This window comes from Carica papaya, chromosome 2 (assembly GCF_054855325.1).
Source record: "Carica papaya isolate Zhongbai chromosome 2, ASM5485532v1, whole genome shotgun sequence".
In the NCBI taxonomy this organism is placed as follows: domain Eukaryota; kingdom Viridiplantae; phylum Streptophyta; class Magnoliopsida; order Brassicales; family Caricaceae; genus Carica; species Carica papaya.
The window spans coordinates 34,152,422-34,175,365 of NC_142310.1; the positions used below are offsets into that span (position 1 = coordinate 34,152,422).

Sequence of the window (22,944 nt, forward strand, 5' to 3'; positions counted from 1 at the left end):
CTTAGACGTATTATTGAGCTTTTGCCCTTCCTGCTCGTGCTTAGTGTTCAATTGCATGCTGTGTGATGCTAGTTCCTATTTTGGAAACCATTTGATCAATAAGAGTAAACATACTAGCATAGCTCTCATCTGAAAATTTATGATTAACATGGTGACTTACAATTCTACCAATTCCAGCTCTGGACAACTTGTTAAAACGAATCTCAACAAATAACTTAAATCAGTTGAAAGATGATAACTTGTCATTTCTACAATCCACGAACTGCTTTTGGCACAGTTTACAACAAATATAAAATTGTAAGATAACAACAGCATTTCTACCAACTATTTTAACTCAACTGGAGTAATTGGTAATTCCCTCACCATCTGAAGTTCTTCAAAGAAGAATGTAAATTAGGCTTTTTCCCAGCCAGGGTAGTGTTCAATCCCCACAAACTCTTCGCAAGTTGTGTGGCGTTAGAGAAAGGGATAATAATCCATGTATATTCATCAAGTAATACTTTTTTGCTATTCGGGTTCTTGTTGGTGATTGAATCGCAGATTCTTGTTTATACAAACGCCTTTTTCTGCTTCTGGTTGGGATTTAACTCGGCTCTTTTTACTTTTTAACTGGTGACCTGGTTTTGCTCTGGCAAGCAAAGCTTTGGCCGTTATTGGCCAAAATACCAAATACCTAAATTGTCTTCTTCCATGTCCTATGCTGCCACGCTGCTTTGCCTATATTGCTATTATCAAAGACTCAAAAAGGGTCCGTTCCGGCCATGAATTCAATTACAAAGCTTTGTTTCAGCAACAATGGCTATTGTTCCTTCAACTACTGCGTAGTCAACGACCGGATCCAATGTCATGCATGCAACTGCCGACGGGTACTTGCTATGGTAAAACCCAGGAGGTTAAGCAACGCATATTTACTGTTTGATAAAAGTCCTGAACGGATTCCTGTTGCAAGAAATGACCTTGGGTTGAGTGAGTTTATGAGCTATCCTGAAATGGGTATAAAAGAAAATGGGGATCCTATGCCAAATGAAATTTCTGGTTGTGTAATTAAGGAAGGAAATGGATTGGACAGGCGTCTGGCTATCAATCTCTTGAGTGCTTGTAGCCATGAAGGGGGTCTTGAGGTTGGGCAGATTTATCATGCTTTCTTCTTAAAGACTGGACTTGCGGGTGATCAGTTTGTGGGGACTAGCCTTGTTGATATGTATGCCAAGTGTGGAGATATAGGTGCTGCAGTTTTGGCGTTCAAGCAAATGGCTCATGCAGATGTTGCTTCTTACAATTGCTTAATCTCAGGGTATGGAGGCCATGGGATGTTTGGCAAAGCCTTTGATTTATTCTTGGAAATGGGTGACATGGGTTTGGAACCGAATCATTACACTTATGCAATTATGCTGACAATTTGTGGAACTCTTTCAGCCACTGAAGAGGGAAAACAACTTCATGCTCATGTTGTGAAGATGCAATATTTATCTGAAGTGGTAGTGGGTAATGCGCTTTTGACAATGTACAATAAATATGGGATGATGGAAGATGCTGAGTCTTTATTTGATGGTCTTGCACATAGGAATCTTATTACATGGACAACAATTATCAATGGGTTTTACCAGCATGGAGACTTTCTAAAGGCTTTAGGACTGTTATGCCTCATGAGAAAAGATGGTGTTGAACCAAATGAATATGCTTTCACTATTGCTCTTGCTTGTTGTGGAAGCATGAAGAACTTTTATATAAGTAGGATGTTCCATGCTTTGGTTACTAAAAGGGGAATGAATGAGAATGATTTCATATTAACTGCTCTTTTAAACATGTACTCAGGAGTTGGAGAAATGGATTACGCAAAAAGGCTGCTGAAAGTGAGAGGAAAATTACTATCTGTTGTGTCATGGAATGCACTGATATCCGGTTTTGTCCATAATCAGAAGTTTGAGGAGGCCATGGAAGCTTTCAGTGATATGGTTAAGAACAATGTAACATGTGACAAGTTCACCTATTCCATTATGCTGAAAGCTTGCTCTTCAATGCCGTCACTTGCCATCTGCAAGCAACTACATTCGCAGGTTGTGAAACTCAAGTATGAATCCGACACACATGTTGGGAGTTCATTAATAGAAGCTTACACTAATTGTGGAAGTCCCGAAGATTCTGAACAAGCTTTCAATCAAATATTAAAACCAGATGTGGTTTCATGGAATTCAATGATTAAATGTTACTCCCAAAATGGCCATCCAAGAAAAGCTATGTTTTTCTTCAGAAAGATGGTTCAAGAAGGGATCAAGCCAACTAATTCTACCTTCTTGGGAATCCTTTCTGCTTGTAGCCATTCTGGTTTAGTTCAAGAAGGCCAAGAATTCTTCAACAAAATGGTAGCAAGGTATAACATTCTGCCAGAAGAAACACACTATAGCAGCATGGTTGATCTGCTGGGGAGAGCTGGACAACTGGAAAATGCACTTGACTTCATCAAGAAGTTACCCATCAAACCTACTGCTTCGATATGGAGACCTCTCCTTGCAGCTTGTCGAAGCCATAAAAACATCCAAATTGCAGAATTTGTTGCCAAGCAGATACTTGATTTAGAACCCTACGATGCAACAGTTTATATAACCCTCTACAACATATATTCTGAAGCTGGACGACCTCTTGATGCAGAGAAGCAAAGAAAGCTGATGGTAACGAAGGAAGTCGTAAAGGAATCGGGATGCAGCTGGATAGAAGTGAACAACAAGATATACGAATTCTTTTCTCAGGACAAAACACATCCTGAAATGCAAAAACTGGATGAGAAGTTGAAGCAGATTATGAGAAATATTAAAGATGCTACTGGTGCAAATTTGTTGTTTGGTCCAGAAGAAAGCCAAGCAGAAAATGAAGAGGAGACAGTTCTGTACCATAGTGAAGGGTAAAATATTTGTGGTCTCTAATCATTATAATGATTTTGTTTTAGATGGATCATTATAATGATTTACGTGAAATTAAAAGAGTGTAAAAATTATGTAAATTTAAACATAAATAAAATACAAATTAATAAATTGTAGGATAAATTACATTTTTTTAGGAAAAATGTTAGCTGACTATTTTAGGAAAGCTTTCCAAGTGGGTCCCAAGCTTCAAATATATTAGGAAACCTTCAAAACATATTACCTGAAATATGTTACCTGCCTTTATTTTCCTATTCTAAACTGCTGCTCTCTTACCCCAATGCACTTCCTCATCAATGGCAGAAAGTTAATTCGGGTCCAGGAGACGAAACCCATCTTCCACCGTTCATTTAAATCATCACCTGATACCTACTCTAAACTCATCGAAACGTACGCTCGTGATCGAGCGTTGCACCCAGGGAGAGTACTCCACGCTGACCTGATCACCAAAGGTCTTGCTCGGAAGACCGAGGTTGCCTCCAACCTCATCTTCTTCTACACGGAGCTTGGCAGAATATCAGATGCCCAGCAACTGTTCGAGAAAATACCCAAAAGAAACATCCGACGATGGATTGTAATGATTGGCGCCTATGCTCGCCGTGGGTATTATCAAGAGGCCTTAAATATCTTCTGCGAAATGCAGAGTGAAGGTCTGAAACCCAATAGATTTGTCATCCCCAGCATTCTCAAAGCTTGTGGGCATCTTTTCTACCTCCAAACAGGTGAAAAGATTCATTCTTTGGTCTTCAAGAATTCGTTTGAATTCGATGATTTTGTGATGAGTGCATTGATTGATATGTATTCGAAATGCGATCAAGTGGAGAAGGCAAAAAGAGTGTTTGATGGAATGGTTAAGCGAGATATTGTGGCACTGAACGCTTTGGTTTCAGGTTATGTACAGCATAGGCTTGTGAAAGAAGCTCTGAATTTGGTTAAAGAAATACGGTTAGAGGGAATGAAGCCTAATTTAGTTACTTGGAACACATTGATAGCAGGTTTTTCTCAAATGGGTGATCAAGAAATGGTTTCCGAGCTTTTCAGATTGATGGATATTGATGATATTGAACCAGATGTAGTGTCATGGACTTCAGTTATATCTGGGTTAGTGCAGAATTTTCAAAATGATGACGCTTTCAATGCTTTCAAACGGATGTTGAGTCACGATTTTTTGCCTAGTTCAGCTACAATTAGTAGCATTTTGCCAGCGTGTTCTACTGTGGCAAACCGTGGGCGTGGTAAGGAGATTCACGGCTATGCAGTGACGGTTGGAGCTGAAGACGACATATATGTCAGGAGTGCTCTGGTTGACATGTATGCTAAATGTGGCTTTATTTCTGAAGCGAGGATTCTGTTCTACAAGATGCCTGATAGGAACACTGTTACCTGCAACTCAATGATTTTTGGATATGCAAACCATGGATTCTGCAAGGAAGCCATTGAGCTTTTTTATCAGATGGAGAAGGAAAAGAAGCCCGATCACTTGACCTTCATGGCAGTTCTCACAGCTTGTAGTCATGCCGGACTAGTTGAGCTCGGACAAAGGTTGTTTGAGTCAATGCAAGGGAAGTATCAGATAGTGCCAAGACTAGAACACTATGCATGCATAGTGGATCTTCTCGGCCGAGCAGGCAAACTTGTTGAGGCTTATGATGTAATCAAGGCAATGCCAGTCAAGCCCAATTTGTTTGTTTGGGGAGCATTGTTGGGGGCTTGTCGGAATCATGGGAACATAGATCTTGCTGAAGTGGCTGCGAAACACTTGGCAGAGCTTGAACCTACTAGTGCAGGAAACAAGCTGCTGTTGTCAAGCTTATACGCCAATGCAGGCAGCTGGGTTGAAGTTGCAAGGCTGAAGAAGATGATGAAGCGAAGCCGGTTTATTAAATTCCCAGGGTGTAGTTGGATAGAAAGGGCATAATCCTATGGAGAGTACGTAGCAATCTGCAGACAAGTTCAGGTGAAACTAAATACAAAATTATGATTGATATAGTGGCTAACAGTTTCACCAATTCCAACTCTGGACAACTTGTTAAGATCATCTGAACAAATAATTTTATCAGTTCAAAGATGATAATTATCATTTGTACAACCTGTGGACTGCTTCTATGCAGTTACAACAAATATAACAACAGCATTTCTACCAGCTAGTTTAACACAACTTCAGAAACCAGCAATTCTTTCACCACTGAAGTTCTTCAAAGAATGGCTTTCTCAGCCGAAGTTGTCAGCAGAAATTGTTGTGCATGTATAGGTTGAGGAGGCACTGCACCCTTGGGTATCTTACAACACAGATTGAGTTCAAAGTTGCATTTCTCTACTGCAAACCTAATTCCTTTTTCAATTGCGAAAGAGCAGCCTCTATCTCATCAATATTTTCTTCGATACTGCTCTCTTTTCCCGCTTCATTCTTAATCCCACTCCCTGTTTTTTCTGCTGCAGAAAAATCATCGAAGGGATTTCTGTTCTCATCATTTGCTTCACCCTCCTGATCATTTATGTTCAGCTCTTTCTCTAGAAACTCTACGAAATCTTCGCCAATCTCCTGCCAAAGTCATTTTAGCTCATATATGAGAGATAGAAGTTTACTGATCTCTAAAATTTGAAATTGCAGTTTTACACTCTTCTACAATGAGGTCTCACCGCTAGCTCCTCCCATAGGCTCTTCGGCTTCCCATTTGAAGAAGCTGTTGCTTCCCAATTTTGGAACTCTTCTTGAAGATCTCTAAAGAAGTCCTCTGTTATAGAAAACTTTGAAGAAGTTAAGCTTAAGCACTACAAAAGCCCCATTTACTGGGTGGTCGTTGATAAATGAAGGTGCAGAAAAGGAAATCTGAGGCGATGAAAAAGGTGATCTTCTATGGCCTAATGTCTATAACAGAGAATCTACCTATCGTTATTTGAACATCCCTTAAAAAGTTACCTGCAGCAGAAAGGGGGTTAATATAAGAACAAAGAAAAAAAAAACCTAACTCCCAAGCAAATAGTAAGAAATGGAGGACAAAGATCAGAGAAATCTATGTAGGAACTAAACACAGAGAGCTTGGTTCAGTGGTTATCTCCTGGGTTTCCTGCCTCCTCATGGGAAATGTTAGGGTTGATACTTTGCCGTCTTTAAACAGCTATGCCTCTCTCTCTCTCTCTCTCTCTCTCTCTCTCTATATATATATATATATATATTAAAAAAACGAGTAAAGAAAAGAAAAAGAGGATCAGAAAAGACCATTTGAAGGAAATGCCCGACATCTATCCTCATAAGGGAAAAAAACCTACATTGCTTTGGAGACAGAAGGTCATGGTAATATTCAAACATTTCATAGTCTCAAAAAGAACAAAAAACATATAAATATGTATAATAAAATAGTAATATTGTGTAGTAATAACTGGAGATTTTTTAGTAACTGAAATGTTGCAGCTACACGAAGTTACTGAATTTCTATGAAAAACTAGAAGGTTACCTCCAAGGCATCCATCACCATTGCCAAGGTAATGCAAATGAATTTTCAAAATTCTACTAAACTACCAGGGGAAAAAGATTAGCAAACAAGGCAGCAGAACTCATGAACCAATTTTCTTACAGGGATTCCCTTCACCTGAATCATCAACCACATGACGACTTCTGAGTCAATAACATGACATAGGATCAGCTATACGATGTAACTCATTATCACAACATTGTCATCTTGGTCTAAGAGGCATGTGGTTTGACACATTTGTTTTTGTTAGGCTTGAAGGTCTTACCAAATCCGTAGAACTCTTCCTCCTCAGCAGTACTAGTGCTTCGGCTTCTTTGAGAGTAGGAAAAATCCGAAGTTTGATTTCCAGATGCATATTTTCTCCGTGATTCGGACTTCATCAATGTATTATATGCGTGTTTAATCCTCATAAATTTTTCCTGCGCATTTGCCTAGCATACCCATTTGAAACAAAATGAAAATAAAAATTACTACATAGGAAACAAGAACAGCACCAGATTTTCTGCTGCTACATGTTAGAAAGATAAATCTTAATCTTGCCGACTATTTCCTTGAAAATTTGTTCGTATCACAAAGCTAGCAGATAGTCCTTTCCTTAAAATACCCAAAAGGGATTAGACAAAACAGAAAGAATCAATAATACCTCTTTATTAACATCTGGGTGATACTTTAAGGCCAGTTTCCGATAAGCCCTTTTGATTTCGGACGGTGAAGCAGAGGGAGAAATACCGAGAACCTCATATGGAGGCTCTCCGCGACTCGCTCTCACAAGGTTACTATAACTTCTTCTTCTTCTTCTCTTCCTTCCGTGGATTCCATAAAAGGGTGCGAGCTCTTGCGGAGCGAAGGAAAGCAGGGCAGAACCATGACAGACGCTGTATCCACATTTGGGTAACGATAAATTTGCAGGCTTTTGAAAGTAAAGAAGGGATCTCGAGGAGAGACGAGAAGTAGAGAGAAAATTGTGTGGCGTTAGAGAAAGGGATAATAATCCATGCATATTCATCAAGTAACCTTGTTTTTGTTATCTGGGTTTTTGTTAGTCATTGGATCGCAGAGTCTTGTTTAGACAAATGCCCTTTTTGGCATCTGGAGGCGACTTGGCTCTTTTTACTTTTAACTCTGGCCCTGGTTTTGCACTTGGACCATTATAGGTCATAATACCAAAATACCCATATTGTCTTCTTTCATGTCCTATGCTACCATGCCGCTTAGCCTGTATTTCTATTGTCAAAGACTCAAAAGGGTCAGTTCGGCCATGAATTCAATCGCGTTGTTTCAGCAACAATAGCTATTGTTCCTTCAACTGCTGCATCGTCAACGATCAGAACCAGTGTCGTACGTGCAACTGCCAATTGCATACTTGCTTCGGCAAAACCCGGGAGGTTAAGAAACGCATATTCACTGTTTGATAGAAGTCCTGAACGGGTTTCGGTTTTAAGAAACGACCTCGGTTTGAATGCCTTTATGAGCTATCCTGAAAAAGATATTAGAGAAAATGGGGATTTCATGCCAAATGAAATTTCTGGTTGCGTAATGTAATGGGAACTAGCCTATTTATGACAAGTGTGGAGATATAGGTGCTGCAGGTTTGGTGTTAAAGAAAATGGCTCATGGAGGTGTTGCTTCTTACAATTGCTTAATCTCCTGGTGTGGAGGACATGAGATGTTTTGTCGAAGCCTTTTGATTTGTCCTTGGGGATTCGTGGCATGGGTTTGGAACCGAATAATTATGGGCATGAGATGGAAGGTGCTGAACCTCTGTTTGAATTATCTGCACAACAATTATCAATGAGTTTTACCAGCATGGAGACTTTCTGAAGGCTCTAAGACTATTCTGCCTAATGAGAGAAATGGTGTTGAACCAAATGAATATGCTTTCACTATTGCTCTTGATTGTTGTGGAAGCATGAAGAACTTTGATACCAATATGATGTTCCCTGCTTTCGTTACTAAAGAGGAATGAATCTGAGTGATTTCATATTAACTGCTGTTTTAAACATGCAGGAGTGCGCTGGTTGACATATATGCTAAATATGGTGTTATTTCTGAGCTTCTATGCTACAAGATGCCTGATAGGAATATTTTTACCTGCAATCCGGTGATTTTTGGTATGTGAACTATGGATTCTACAAGGAAGTCATCGAGCTTTTCAATCAGATGGAGGAGGGAAAGAAGATTGATTGCCTGACCTTCACTGCAGTTCTCACAGCTAGTCATGCCAGACTTGTTGAGCTCGGAGAAGGCTCTTCTGGTCAATGCAAGAAAAGTATCAAATAATACCAAGATTGGAGCACTACACGTTCGTAGTGGATTTTCACGGACGAGCAGACTCGGCCAGACTTGTCAAGGCTTACAAAAAATATTTTTGTGGATTTTCCCGGCCAAGTCAAGCCTCATTTGTTTGTTTGGGCAGCATTTTTGGTGGCTTGTTGAAATCCTGAGAACGTAGATCATGCTGAAGTGACTGTGAAGCATGTGGCAGAGCTCGAACCTACAAATGCAGGAAAGAAGCTGCAGTTGTCAAGCTTATACACCGATGCTGGCAGCTGGGTTGAGCTGCAAGGCTGAAGAAGATGATGAAGCAAAAGCCGGTTGATAAAATTCACAGCTTGTTTGATCGAAAGTGCATAATCTGTAACTTTTAGTTCACAGTAAACCTGTTGCAATTTGCAGAATCATTCATTTGGTAAATTGGAAATGGTTACTGACTTCTGTCAACCTTTTGTATTAACTTTTGATTTCTTTTGAAACAAGAAAGGTTCCACATATTCAAAAATACAAATGTTAATAACAGTTACCAATCAAATAGAAAGTCAATTGTAGCTTATGACTTTCTGTCTTTAGGACTAGAGAAACATGCGAAGGAGAAGGATTCATAAATCTCTTATGATAAGTTTGTCTTCCCTGATTCAGAGTTCAGAATTAGATTAGGGATGGGTGTGCCGACATCTCTCTCTCTCTCTCTCTCTCTCTCTCTCTGTATAGATATATATATATCCTGAAAGCTCTTACATATCCATCAACCGCAAGAGATCAAGTCACTTCCGGAAGGTAAGCTCCAGGCTCCAGCCTAGCACTCAAGCTTCTGAATCTACAGAAACACAGACTACATAAATTGAATATGTAATGAAACCATCTAGCAAAAAGTACAAAGGATAAGTAAAAATCAACTAACATCAAGGATGGAACAATATAGGAAATCTTTGAAGAAAGGCCTGTGGGGGGATTGCTTAGGAACACCTGAACCTCAAGCCTGTAGTTTAATTGTTAGTTAAACCAGAACGAACACTGACTCAAAACCAATTCAAGACAAGTAAAAAAATGTAACCAATAATCTGCATGAAAGCATGGATATGATAATGACAAATATGAACAACAAATAAATTCTCAATAAAGAAAAAGAAAAGTAGAGGCTAATAGAGGTAAGTTTACGAATTAAATTAAAGTTAAATCAATTCGAAGGGTTCATGAAGCTTCTTTAACATTTGGAAATAAAGGGTGTCTCACAAAAGTTTTTTGCTTACTGACACCAGCCCTTGATCATGCCTGAAAATCACTGAGAGGTGAAATAAATCTCAATGTAATTTTTTTCCAAGGAAAAAAAGTCTCAATCTAATTTAGCCTACACTGACTGCTGCGTAGTCAGAATAGTAATAAAACAGCAGTAGCATTGTAAACCAATCCATAGACAGCTAGGCAACATGCTAGCACAAGCCTGTCTTGATGCTCAATAATAGGAATTCTCTCCAAATAGAACATCTGCTTAAAGATGAACAAGATAATATATACACAGTGAGGCACCACCTTCCGTACAGAAGGAAGCTTCAGAAAGGGCCCTACCAGGCCTTCAAGTTTATGGCCAATGCTCTTCTCAAGAAAATAAGAGAAATAATAGAGCTGAATAACTTATATGGCAAAGGCAAATACCCTATATTGTAAACATTTTTATTCTCTATTCATTGATTTCATAATACCCATTTGTAGTTATTGCTTAAAAGTGATGTGCGCAACCCCAAAAGACATGTTTACATATAGCAAGAGAAAATTCTACCCTTCTTCAAAGGCATGTGCCTGCCTAACTCAAAAATCTTTATTCTAATCAAAGGAACTGGTGCTTGTAGCAAAACCATCATACTCTTCTCCACCTTAACCAAACGAACAATAGTGGGGCATGAAGAGCAGGCTGTCACTCTATCTAGCTACGTACAACTGACCACTTTCTAATGTAAAAACTACGTATTATACTCTTAAACCAACTTATTTACAAATATAGAAATAGGCAACATGTTTAAAAGAAAAGAGTTTCAAAGGAAATATGGTTTCTATGCATACACAATGTCTACCGGACAAATATAGTGCTTCTGACCAGAGAATCAGATCAATCACCTGGCCCCCCTGGCACATGATATTTTAAGGGGTTCCATTCTGTACGAATTACTTTTTAGGTAACAGTAATTTCTTGAATCATGTTCGGCATACTAGAGCAAGCAGCAGCAGATAGCATACCAACTATCAACAAGAATTAAATAAGCTACTAAAATTATACATATTCATTGAATCGAAAATCAACTCTGAGCTACATCTAAATGAATCCAAAGTTGCTAAAAAAGGATAAAGATGTAAGAAAACAAGAAAAGCTCAATTAAGCAAAGCCAGCTTGAGAGGGGGAAAATCTCACCTATGAGTCACTCTCGTTTGGAATCAAAATAAAAATTCTAGACCTCTCTCACTGATCACTAGCGCGTCCACTGACATGAGGGTAAGACGCCATCGAGCCATACTTATTACCTGACCAATCCTTCTGTTGCAACATATACGGATTCGGCTCAAATCCACCACCTTGATTATAATGGTCATGGTAACCCATTGCTCCTTGATTACCCACCTGCATCCCCATGTGCCCGAAGACCGGCATCGGCATCATCGGCGCCCCATATGGCATTTGAATCGGCATCGGCATATGCCCACCATTTCCATGGATGCCGCCACCGCTATCGTGCAAACTCTGTGGCTGCACCGGCGTGGAAGCGAAGAGATGATCGGTGGAGGATTGGCCGTCGCTCGAGAAGCCTTGCATCCGCTTCAGATACAGCCTATACTTCTGCAGGTGAGACGCCACGTTCTCCCGAGTCAAGCCTTCAACGTTCATCAGCTGCATGATTGTCTTCGGCACCGCGTTCTTAATCCCCAGATGAGTTACTACATCCACGAACCGTTTATGCAGCTGCGGGGTCCAGACCAAACGCGGTCGTTTCAACGTCCTCGCCGCCTGATCCTCCTCCCCCGCGGTCCTCGCCGCCGAATCCGCCTCCTCCGCGGCAGAGTCTGTCCTCCTCAACTTCCTCGCATCGGATCCTCCTCCACCACAACCTGACCCGGCCTTGTCCTCTTCCTCCGCCTCCCCCACCACCTCCATGTCCCGAGTTTCCACGTAAGACTTAAAATTATTATTAGTCGAAAAGCCGTTCGTCAGGCCGGCAGCACCGTTGAACCCATTTTCACCTCCACTTCCGCCACGGAGCGTCGATATTGTACCCTGTGACTCTCGATTAACATCGACCACCGTCCGTAACGGCTCCGGCGAGATGCTGAAAGCCGAAGCAAGCTCGGGCGGAATCAACGATTGCGATAACGGCGTCAAATCATCCGCAGTCGGCAAACCCATCTCCCATTCTAGAACCCTCTCACTTTCACCGTCTCCGTCACCGTTAGCCTCGTATTCACTAATCTTCACTTCCTCTCCCATTTTATTCTCCAACTGACTAGGTTTCCTTCTTTCTCCCCTTGTTAAATTTCGTCTCCCTTTGTTTGAAAATTGAGAGCTTCAAATCGGAGTCAGAGGAGTGTCGTGAAGTGCTTTAACTGCCAGTTGTAAGACATCTGCAGGGGATTAAGGGGCGTTTGGAAGCCGAGAAACGAAGAGAAAATTTCTCGCAGCAGTTTGGTGTCAAGAAAGAAAATAGATCAGAAAAAGTGCAAATATCTGATTCCAGATCGCTCTCCTCAAGCTGCCAACGTGGACGAGTTAGCCAGATATTTTTGATCTTCTAAGTATCTCTCTTCTCCATATTGCTTTCACTTATCTTGCCTCGTGACCCCGCCATGTGTTATTTCCTAACCGCCTAACCAATCCAAATAGACCACGTGGAAGTCCCAGGCTCATTATAATAAAACTTACCGTACCTGATTAATACCCAGGTTACCAAAATAGCCTGTGTCAGTAGTTGGTGAATTGCCAAGTCAGCAAAAAGAGGTCATTTTAGTAAATTTGAGGATTTTAATTGCGGATTCCCGAATTTGCCCTCGAGGTTCCTCAATGTTGGTAGACAGCTGGCAAAAAAGGGGACGTGGCTGATTTGCGGTGACAAAAGATTTTAGATTTAGTCCACGTTATGTGCGAACCGTTGATGTTGCTTAAAAAAGTTCCGAATAATCAATCCTACGGCCGAGATTCAGAAGCCAAACACTAAAAAGGTCAAAAAGGGAAGGCCGAAACTTGTTTTGGCCAAGGTGATTGGGCAAATTTAGTAGCTAGATTTATTTTTTATTTTTTATTTATTTACTTAAATCGATATTGAATTAACTTTTTTTTAGTTTTCAAAAAATTAATTACAATAAATAATAACAAAATATTAAGGGCATGAGGTTGGTTGAGTATGAAGTTAATTAGTATTATTTCTTTATATGTATATTCCTTTTACTAAATATATTTTATATTTTATTTATTATTAAATTAATTATATTATTATTTACGTGCAAGCGTTATTTATTTATTAAATATATTTATATATATATAGCATCACTTAATCTATAAAACTCCAAGTCAACTTAAAATACTCAAATGTTAATCATAGCTTTAAGTAATTATTTTTTATATTCCAAAATTCGTGTTCTACACTAAAGTTAAAAGAGGGGGAAAAAAAAAACTAAAGAGTCATCTTACATATTTTCTATTAATATCTATAAGGATTACATATTTGGTTAAATTTTAAATTATATAAAGTACAAATATAATATATAATAATTACAATAAAAAAAAAATTAAACGAAAGTTACACTACACTAATTTTATCATCCTTTAGGATAATAAAAAATATTAAAATTATGAAAAGGAAAAATTTGCATAACAAATATATTTTAATATATATGGGCCGCGGTTGTCGAATTTATAAGCCCAGCATTCGGCCCGGCGACTTAAGCCCATCTGCAGCCGACACTCATTTTCACAACGCAGAGATAGTGAAACAGTGACAGTAAGTAGCAGAACAGCCATGGCTACTCCATCTCCATCTCTCTCCCTACTAACATTCTTCCCCTCAAAAATCTACAGGCCGAAACCCTACGTTCCACTCTACATACACAACTCATCTTCACCTCCCAACTCCCCCATCTCCTTCCTCCCCTCTCCTATCCAGAAAAAACCATTCAACTTCCGCACCCAACAAACCCTAAGAGTCTCCCATTTCTGGAGAATCAGCGCAGCTGCAGAAGATGTTTTGCCGCCAGAATCCACCGCAACACTCGAGAGTTCTCAAGAGATTGTTTCTACCACAGGCGATGATGGTGTCTCCGCGGTCATCTCAGTTCTTCTATTCGCTGCATTCGTCGCTCTCTCTATTCTTACGATAGGGGTATTAAGTTGAATTTACCCACAATTTCTATGTTTCTGAATATTTGAATTTTATCGTGTATACGAGTTATAAAGATTTACTTACAACGTGAGTTGTTGGTAAATTGGCGGTGATTTAATTGTCAGGTGATCTACATAGGAGTGACTGATTATTTGCAGAAGAGGGAGAGGGAAAAGCTTGATAAGGAAGAAGCAGAGAAGAAGAAGAAGAAGAGTGGGAAGAAAGGGAAAGTAAGAGCCAGAGCTGGACCAAGGGGATTCGGGCAGAAAGTTGATGACTTTGATGATGAATTATGATGTAATTAGACTGAAAAATCTTCCATGTTTGACCAATTTAAGCTTTTTTTATGGCTTTGTAATGTTTCGGTTTTGTTTCTGTGTTTTCTCGTTGAAGAAATCATTTTTATACATTAGTTCAATCATTGGGAGATTGGCTCTCCCTAATCTTGTTTTATTTTCTTAATTGGAGGGTATTGAATATTTTTGGGTTTTGGCAGTTGGGAGTTCAATTCTCTGTCTTTACATCACAGAATTCTAACCTCAAATATTACTTATAAAGTTCTAATCTAGAATCCCAAAAGGTAACGAACACATTTTTCCAAAAATTGTTATAATTTAAAATCGTGATCCAGCAATAGTAACAAAACTAGGCAAGGATCTTGCAACTCTTGCCTAAAAGGTATTGATATTTGAAATGACATATATGCGTGCCATTCGGGTATTTAGATCGCGACTAAAATGATAAACGAGTTAGCAGAGAGAAGAGTGAAAGCAAATATTGCTTCGAGATGACCCTAAAAGAGGTTTTCAAGTTTTTAAGTCTAAATTTTTTTGTTTGGAGACTTAAAATCGAAAATTCTATAACAGATGTATTATTCAATCGTAAGGCATAAGACTTAGGAGACTGCTTAAGTAGTGGCCCAAGATCCTCCTTTTTTACAAACTTCGCCGCCATAAAAAATCCTTAATAGCCCACGAAGCACCCAAAAGAGAAGGAGAGCTACGTCAGAAATCATACCCACAACACCGGGTGGCAGGCATAACTCAGTTATTTTGTTAATGCATACCTACATGTATATATAGCTACTTCACTCAGAAAAGCACAGAGAAAATTCAAGTTTTTGCCTTGAAAAATAGAAAGACAAAACACGTTATGGTATTCATTGACAAAACACTACATGACAAAAATCGTCAATTACTAGAATGCAACAAACCGATCAGGAAAACACAATAGTAAATTCAAGCTTTTGCCCTTGAAGGATATAGAAATAAAAGGAACTAGGCACAAAAGTTTAACTGCCAAAAGAAAATTGTGCTCTTAAAAAGGAAAATAAGTCATTAAACATACATTAAAAAAGCTTCTGGCCTCACCTAAATATGAAAGCTCTCCACAGCAACATTTGTACAGTCGCGTTATCATATAAACTACTAACCTCGCCATTTTAATCATTTTTACACCCTTAAAAGACCTCATATAGTCATTTTGTCTCCCCCGCACAGCCATCAAACTGTATTCGACATCAGAACCTCTGCTTGCTCGATTCTATGTATAAACCCCTTAAACTACACAATGTACAGTTTGCAGTACAAGCAACAACTTTATTTCCAATCAGCTCTTACCCGTCTGAAAAAGATAGGTAGAGCCAATGCTCTAGACACGGGAAGAAAGAAAGGAAGAGGAAGCTCACACTAGCCTCAGTTAGCTGTACAACTTTCTTTCCTATGCAACCTGAGCGGGGTGTGGAGACTGAGCAGCAATTCTCCTTTCTGCAGAACAAAAATTCAGTTACTTGTCAGAAAGCTTCCATGTTTTACCAAATCCAGGATGGATATGGATTTGAGGTGAAAGACAATCCGAGATTAATCAAAAGTCAATAAATGACCCGAAGACAACTAAGGAATTTGGACGTTTGGGAATTTGGACATAACCTGTACTTTCCAATGTTTTCAATTGTGAAAAACAAATCTATAACATACAATCAAAAATTAGATTGCAAGATTTCATACCCCCAGCAGCAACAAGTTTCTCTACACGTGCAACAATATGCTTGCCATATGTGTATTTCTTCAATGCATTCAAATGAACTTTAATTCGTGAAAGGATCAGCTCTCGCTGTTGGTCGTCACAAGTTTCCAAAACTTTTTGTACAACGTAGTTTGCAAACTGATCTTTCATCATCGCCTGCATATAAAATTAGGGAAACAGAAAATAGAATTAAGTATGGGCAACCATATACCTATACATCAAAATAAAGGTTTGAAAAACTTATAACTATAATAGAGGCAAAAGAATTTAACATTTGAATCCTAACATATGGATAATTAAGTTCTATCGACTGAAACTAAAGAAGACTCCTGACAAATCAAGTTAATCCAATGAAGCCTAAATCTACTCATGGAAAAGTAATCATCTTTTAATAGAAACCACTAAGGACAATCTATTATAAGGTTTGCAATACAATATAAGTTTTTGGGATTTTTGAGGCCAAAATCAGTTGATTAGCAAACAAGATATCACAAATGGAAATTATTAGTCATCTTTTCATCCAAGGCTCACCACAGTCAATTACCATTTTTTGTCAAATACATGTACCAAAATGCTTCTAATTGCAGTTTAGTGGAACCATTCCCTTTCTCCCCTTGTAAGTATCGTAACTGACTGAGGTTCAGTACAAGGATTTAAATGCTGCTTCCAAATAAAATACCAAAAATGACTGGGGTACACCAAATTTATTTGGCAATATTTTAACCTGCTCCAATCTACATTCAGAAAAACACTAAGACCATGTTTAGAACAAATGAATTCCATAACTGTTGAAGTCATTTGCATATTCACATTTCTATCTACGCTCTAGGCACAAGATACAGATGTACAAATGAATTCCATACTTCTTAAACTTTTTAGCTCCAAACAGAGAAAATGTTGAGCTTCCAAACCAAAAGAGTGCCTTTAGTTAGAAGAACACAATAGGGAATTCTCCAGTTGGCAAAGGCAAACAAGAATTTCACAAACCTGAAGAGGCTCATTTTCATCAGTCGAGCCAAGCATCTCATTCACAAGTAACTGTCGTTCACTTGGACCACCAAAAGTTAAACACTTCTCAACAACATTAGAGGCAAACTTCTGCTGACTCATTTGGACAATCTTCCCAGCTAATTCTTTGATTATAATAGAACGCTCATGAGGCTTTCCATGCTCCAGCACATGCTGTTAAAGCAAGAAACTGGTTGAAGTCAGGGAAAAAAACCATTATATAATGATCAATAAGGAAAAAGTGGTATATAGTACCAGAAACATTTTGAATGTGCAGAAAAAGCAAGATGTCAAATAACTCAAAACAACAAAAGTCCATAATCCAGTAGGTAAGGATGGATTTTCAACTCATATAACAAGTACAGCCTGGTAGTATTGAGGAAGAAAGGTTTACAAAACCTGAACAACATAATTTCCATACTGATCCTGTGCTAGCATGCTGACGGAACCTAAGATCTCATCCATAACCTTACTCTGTGTGTTAGGGTCCTTGCAGTGTTCCAGTATCCTCTACCATAACCAAGAGTAACACAGACCAAAATTAATCATTTCCTCACCAACAAAAAGAGGCAAGTCATATTTAAATTCAAGTAGCAAACAGGTTCCAACCTGGATGACACGACACCCATATGGATGAGTGGAAAGAGTCACAACTTGATCAAAAAATGTTGAGACAATAAATTGAATATTTTCTTCTGGAACACATTCAATGCACTTCTGAATAACATGATTCCCATTCTGGTCTCGTACACAGCGCATCACATGACCATCAAGCTCTTCAACCATCTTAATTTTCTGGTCCAGATCAACTACCTCTATGGCCTGACCAATAGACAAAGCATGTAGTCAGAAGCCTTGTTTAAAAGGGATGATTTTAGCAATAAGCAAGAGCACATTGATGTCAGAACCTATATGGCCTGACCAATAGACAAACCATGTTCACATAACCATCAACATGAGCAGTCTTGTTTAAGGATGATTTTAACACTCAGCACGAGCACACTAATGGCAGGATTCGGTGATTTCAAATATCTCACTCTTGACTCATGCAACGGCAAAGAATGTTGAGATCCAAAGATGACAACAGAAAACATCAGTGGCTTTACGAAAAGCCAAGAAGACATAATAACATGAAAAGAAGTTCAAGATTGCCTTGGTACAGATGATAATAGTCCACAAAAATCAATAATACCTTCTGGATCACTCTACAACCATACATTTGAAGGCTTAGTGTCAAAACATGACCAAAAAGCTTTCCTGCCAGCTCTCTTCTCTGGGATGCGAGCCCGTGCTCAAAAAACTGCAACCAAAAACAAATTTTATGCACCTCAAATAAATCGCAGAAAAACAAAAATAAGAATACCCTATATATGCATACCTTCTGAATCACATAATTACCAAACACATCAGTCATCAAAGCAAGAGCCTGGGGCATTATTTCCTGATAGACCATGTTTTTCTCTTCTGTTGATGCTGTTTCCAGTTTCTGTTGGATAAATCGGCTACCATACTGATCCGCACTGCTCATAGAAAAGAAATAAAATGTTAACCAATTTAAATAGTTCTGTAAGGAGAGTCGTTAAGACCAATTTAAATAGTTCTGTAAGGAGAGTCATTAAGAGGGAAAAAGTACCTGAACTCGACAACATGACCAGCAATTTCTGAAAGCTCAAAACACTTGGCTTTATTGCTCTTGAACTCTTCCAGCAATGATGACGCAAATCCTTCATCCATGTTACAGCCTCCATCCAAGTGCCAGGGTCCCATGACACCGCCAGCAAGGTTCCTCATCCCAGAAGGAAAACGCATATTTAAGTCGTTGTGTCTCATAGGACTGCCAGGTCCAACTGGAGAGTTTGGAATAACAGGACTTGCCAAGGGACTTCCGGGATATGACATGCCAACACCAAAGGTTGGACTTCCATAATAACCATGATGATTAGAACTACCAGATTTACCACCTAGTGGGACTCCATATTGAGATTTCTGAGGGGACAATAGAGCCCCAAGATAAGCTTTTTGTAGTTCAAGTAAATTCATATATGAGTTACCTAAGAAGTTCCTATCCATTGAGGGATCATTCAGAGCTGCAAGCTGTGCAGCATATTCCGATGTCCTCAAGTACTGAAGGTACATTGGATCAACAAAAGGTGCCTGAAGATTGCTGCCTGACATTTGATTTCCCGCCCTACCTAGATTATGTGACTCAGCAGCCATTGATAGGTTCTGACCAGAAGCCAAACCACCTCCAAGAACTCTGGAGTCCATTCCAGCAACTCCCATAGCTGATGCTGCAGCAACATTTTCAAACAAAGGTGGAAGGTTACCAGTTCCAAGTTGGCTAGCCATCATAGAGCCTAGACCCGGATTTAAGGAATAGCCGCTTAAACCGTAATTTCCAAATGATGAATTTGGACCATCTACATGCTGATACTGAGCCGCTAAGCCCCCTCCACCGTTAAGAGTTGATGTAGGAGACCCTTTCAAGTATGAATTGCTCGAAGCAGATTTTTTCAATTCAACTTGCCTATCAGCTATCAAGGACGAGTTGCTCAAGTCGGAGCCATTGCCATTACCCTTACCTGAATCAGTGTAGGATAACTTTCCTGATTGATGACCAGAAGACATATGTAAATGTCCAGATTCAGATTTCTTCAAGAATGCATGCTGCTTAATTTGATTATGACCTCCTTGCAGACCAAACATATAATTCTGGTGGTTTTCAATATCCTGCTCAGAGTGGTTCTCTTCATCAAGCCCACCGTTGGTTGAAAAATTCATGCCAGACAAAGCAGCAACCAGATCAGAAGGCTCATTGATACCAGATGAAACACCATTAAATGAGTTTGAGCTATTAGTGCCTCTCTTATCAGTGTTACCAACTCTCCCACCTCCAATGGGTGTCAGACAAGGACTCGGAGCTCTAGCAACAAGCTGAGCATCAGGAGTGTTACTTCTAGACAAGGAAGCGCCAAGAGCAGCTGCATAAGTGTATGACGAAGGTGGACCAATGGTTTGAACTCCAGAGGAACCCTGGCTAGTTGCACCAGACCGTAAGGCATCTCCAGATGTCATCTCACGGCGTAAATGAGCCAGCTCAGCTTCAGCAGAGCTCATGGTGTCAACATTCTCATCAAAAGCATTACGGCTGGCAGGACGAGAAGGATGTCCTGTGACTGGGGCTGAACGACCAAAATCATCCTGGAAAAATTGGCAAATTAGAATGAGAAACATGTAAGTTAAAACTATGACTATCAAATGTTAATTATATACTTTGTGTCAGAATGATTTATGAAGAATCAGATACACCAATTAGCTTGGCAAAGCCCAATATATGCACAGATGAAAAAATAGGACAAAAACTATATCAAAATGGTTTTTAGGAGCAGAATTAAATATTTTAAAAAAACATTGAAACAACCGTATCTAATCAAAACCGTAGCAAATTTGCCTATATTTATTTAGAAGGCACAGACAGCCAAATTGCCAATACCACTGTGGTCTTGAGATTAAAAAAAAACACACTTAAGCCACCAATAATTGGGATACAAGAGGATAGACGAGAAACCGTGAAAGCAATGCAAATGATTACTTGCAAAACTACAAGAACAGAACTTGTAGAAATAAAAGGACTGGGTATTTAATGCATCGGTTTCAGTTGTTGCTGCTGTAAGAAAGGAAATAAATAATTTTATTAAGGTAATTGGCACACATAAAAACAACCACGTGTCACAGAAGTCCAAGATCCATTCACTATAGTTTACAACAAACAAGATTCTCATGTTAAACCTTGAGACATGAAGTGATTCCCATTTGCAATCAATAATTAGTAAAATACTCCAGCCCATATGAAGAAAACGAATGGTCAAGATAAATATAAAAATGAACATTAAATTATGTTGTTTAAGGAAAGCAAAACTAACTGCAAGGAAATAGAAGTAGAAAATAATTTTCAATTTAAAAACTTATTCTACTCTAAAAGGTAGCTAAAAATCAACCTAACAAAAGAACAACATTAAACCTCAGAGACATGCACAAGAAACTAGAATTCAGCCAATTTGCAGATATGCCATATCTTTAATTCTAAAATCAACAAGAGACAGCAACAAACTTCAAAACGACAAACCAAGAGTTATTGAATACCAAAAACAGTAACTAACAAGTGGAAATTACTTGATGAACGTCAAACCACACCAAATAAATTTAATCACCTGAAAGATTTCAGCAAGACTCTTCTGTTTGCTCCCAAGACCTATCCCTGACAAACCAATCAGTCCATCTCCACCACCCCACTCACCGCGTACCTTTTCAGGCTCAAGATCACCCTCCTGCTTCCTCGAGTCAAATCCAGGTGGCATAGAAAACAGTGATCGATTGCCGTCATTGCTATCAACTCTATTCACTTTCCTCCTATCTCCAATCCCACCCAACATGGAACTCCCCCCTTTGAGTTTCTGCGCAAACCTCCAATCCCCCTTTGAAACCAAAGGAGGAGGGAGCCTAGGGTTAAGATTCACATTCGAGTAATAGTAGTTGAGGTAAGCTGGATCAGACCTAAACTCCTCCTCGGTCGCAAACCCATTAGCAATCTTAGCTCCCGCAAGCTCAGAGAAGGCGACACCACTGCCACCGCCTCCACCACCAAATAGCCCACCAACTGCACTGAGAGAACCCTCTATAGTCGGCGGCGCAGAGCCACTTCTATACAAGTTCAGTTCTCGCTCGCGATCATCGGCGTCCTGCCTACGCTGCTCGCGAAGTAACAATCCTATCTCCTTCTCCAAATCATCCCCAAACGACCCCTCGTTTCCACTTATCATTGGTCTCCTACCCAATTCAGACAACATTCTCAACAACCCTAATCGATCATCACCTTCCCCTAAACAACAAGACCCAAAAGAGAATCACCACCCAGAAGCAATAATCATAACTTTAAACCCTAAAAATGACCCAAACCAAAACCCCACTAATTTGACACGCCTAAAACCCGTATTTACAGCTTGAAGACGCTCACTTTAACGTAACCAAAAAAATCAAAACTTTAATCGCCTAAGAAGCAATAATACCCAAAATTCCGTTCCCTAACAAAAACCAAGATTACCCATAAACAAACGCAAAAAATCAAAACATTGAAAAATCTTCGCCAAAAGCTAATACCATAAATCAAAGGTAGCGACTGTCTAGCACCATGTTTGCAAGCAAACAAGAGAGAAAGCAAACAACAGTAACCCAGAAGAAAAAAGCAGAGAAAGCAAGCAAAAGACGAAGACTTTATATAGAGGTTGGAGATGAAAATAAGAGTGTGAAGGGGAGAGTTGACGGCCGAGATCAATCCGGCGGCGATTGGTTCTTACAAGAACCCTTAGGGTTTTGAACCATTTCTCGGAGGGATTAAATACAGTTGATGAGATAGTAGTAAAAATTAAAAGAGAGCAATGGGGTGGGTGTTAATTAGATAATATATTTTTTAAAAAAATAAATAATAATTTTGTAAAATAGTAATAGTTACTGCTATTTTCCTAAAAATTAGGGGTAATTGACCAAGTGATAACCGACTGATGTAGAGAAATTTTTGGCAAAGGATAATGATGTTTGTTTTTCTCGTGTTCCAAAATAGGAATCTGCGAGTGACACGTCAGCTCTTTAGATTCGCTTGCTTTACTTTAGGGCATCGCATGACTCACTGGAAACAAACAAGTGCCCGCATTCCCTAATCTAATATATTTTTTCACCCTTCACATTTTTTTTTTTTTTTTTACTTTCTTAAATTAATTTCTAATTGCTTAAATATCAAATTAAATAATATTTAAGAAGATACGATAAAATTAAATTAAATTAAACCAGTATCATCAAAGTTGGAATTAATGGGGGAGGAGTAATTATATT

General features: G+C 39.1%; 5 protein-coding genes across 9 annotated transcripts; 2 read left to right on the forward strand and 3 right to left on the reverse strand.

Annotated features, from left to right (window-relative positions):
• The first annotated feature begins 118 nt into the window (after nucleotides 1–118).
• On the forward strand, nucleotides 119–9,112 carry LOC110812157 (Tetratricopeptide repeat (TPR)-like superfamily protein). 2 transcript variants are annotated; one of them, XM_088214289.1, is made up of 3 exons: nucleotides 119–2,899; nucleotides 3,222–4,875; nucleotides 8,399–9,112. In XM_088214289.1, the coding sequence occupies exons 1-2, from the start codon at nucleotides 762–764 to the stop codon at nucleotides 4,834–4,836; spliced, it is 3,753 nt and encodes a 1,250-aa protein (XP_088070415.1). In that variant the 5' UTR covers nucleotides 119–761; the 3' UTR covers nucleotides 4,837–4,875; nucleotides 8,399–9,112. The 2 variants fall into 2 exon arrangements, with proteins under 2 accessions (XP_088070415.1, XP_021894540.2); XM_022038848.2 differs by lacking the exon at nucleotides 8,399–9,112 and having other exon boundaries at nucleotides 3,222–5,065.
• LOC110812160 (Chaperone DnaJ-domain superfamily protein) lies at nucleotides 4,877–8,402 on the reverse strand. Of its 2 annotated transcripts, XM_022038853.2 has the most exons (5): nucleotides 7,035–8,402; nucleotides 6,657–6,822; nucleotides 5,806–5,838; nucleotides 5,559–5,653; nucleotides 4,877–5,460 (listed from the first exon to the last, which is right to left on the reverse strand). In XM_022038853.2, exons 1-5 carry the CDS (start codon nucleotides 7,395–7,397, stop codon nucleotides 5,233–5,235), a joined length of 885 nt encoding a protein of 294 aa, XP_021894545.1. In that variant the 5' UTR covers nucleotides 7,398–8,402; the 3' UTR covers nucleotides 4,877–5,232. The 2 variants fall into 2 exon arrangements, with proteins under 2 accessions (XP_021894545.1, XP_021894547.1); XM_022038855.2 differs by lacking the exon at nucleotides 5,806–5,838.
• BOA (Homeodomain-like superfamily protein) lies at nucleotides 9,083–12,418 on the reverse strand. Of its 2 annotated transcripts, XR_015817323.1 has the most exons (3): nucleotides 11,073–12,417; nucleotides 9,570–9,647; nucleotides 9,083–9,485 (listed from the first exon to the last, which is right to left on the reverse strand). XR_015817323.1 is itself a non-coding variant. In XM_088214290.1 (2 exons), the coding sequence occupies exon 1, from the start codon at nucleotides 12,138–12,140 to the stop codon at nucleotides 11,121–11,123; it is 1,020 nt and encodes a 339-aa protein (XP_088070416.1). In that variant the 5' UTR covers nucleotides 12,141–12,418; the 3' UTR covers nucleotides 9,083–9,485; nucleotides 11,073–11,120. The 2 variants fall into 2 exon arrangements, 1 of the variants encoding a protein (XP_088070416.1); XM_088214290.1 differs by lacking the exon at nucleotides 9,570–9,647 and having other exon boundaries at nucleotides 11,073–12,418.
• A 1,221-nt stretch (nucleotides 12,419–13,639) lies between these two features.
• On the forward strand, nucleotides 13,640–14,520 carry LOC110812180 (uncharacterized). The gene is made up of 2 exons (XM_022038878.2): nucleotides 13,640–14,025; nucleotides 14,151–14,520. Exons 1-2 carry the CDS (start codon nucleotides 13,666–13,668, stop codon nucleotides 14,319–14,321), a joined length of 531 nt encoding a protein of 176 aa, XP_021894570.1. The 5' UTR covers nucleotides 13,640–13,665; the 3' UTR covers nucleotides 14,322–14,520.
• A 795-nt stretch (nucleotides 14,521–15,315) lies between these two features.
• Nucleotides 15,316–22,489, reverse strand: LOC110812063 (pumilio homolog 2-like). 2 transcript variants are annotated; one of them, XM_022038736.2, is made up of 10 exons: nucleotides 22,216–22,489; nucleotides 21,270–21,937; nucleotides 18,692–20,259; nucleotides 18,437–18,578; nucleotides 18,251–18,358; nucleotides 17,668–17,880; nucleotides 17,458–17,568; nucleotides 17,038–17,232; nucleotides 16,032–16,206; nucleotides 15,316–15,791 (listed from the first exon to the last, which is right to left on the reverse strand). In XM_022038736.2, the coding sequence occupies exons 2-10, from the start codon at nucleotides 21,903–21,905 to the stop codon at nucleotides 15,745–15,747; spliced, it is 3,195 nt and encodes a 1,064-aa protein (XP_021894428.1). In that variant the 5' UTR covers nucleotides 21,906–21,937; nucleotides 22,216–22,489; the 3' UTR covers nucleotides 15,316–15,744. The 2 variants fall into 2 exon arrangements, with proteins under 2 accessions (XP_021894428.1, XP_088070417.1); XM_088214291.1 differs by having other exon boundaries at nucleotides 21,270–22,489.
• Nucleotides 22,490–22,944: the final 455 nt, after the last annotated feature.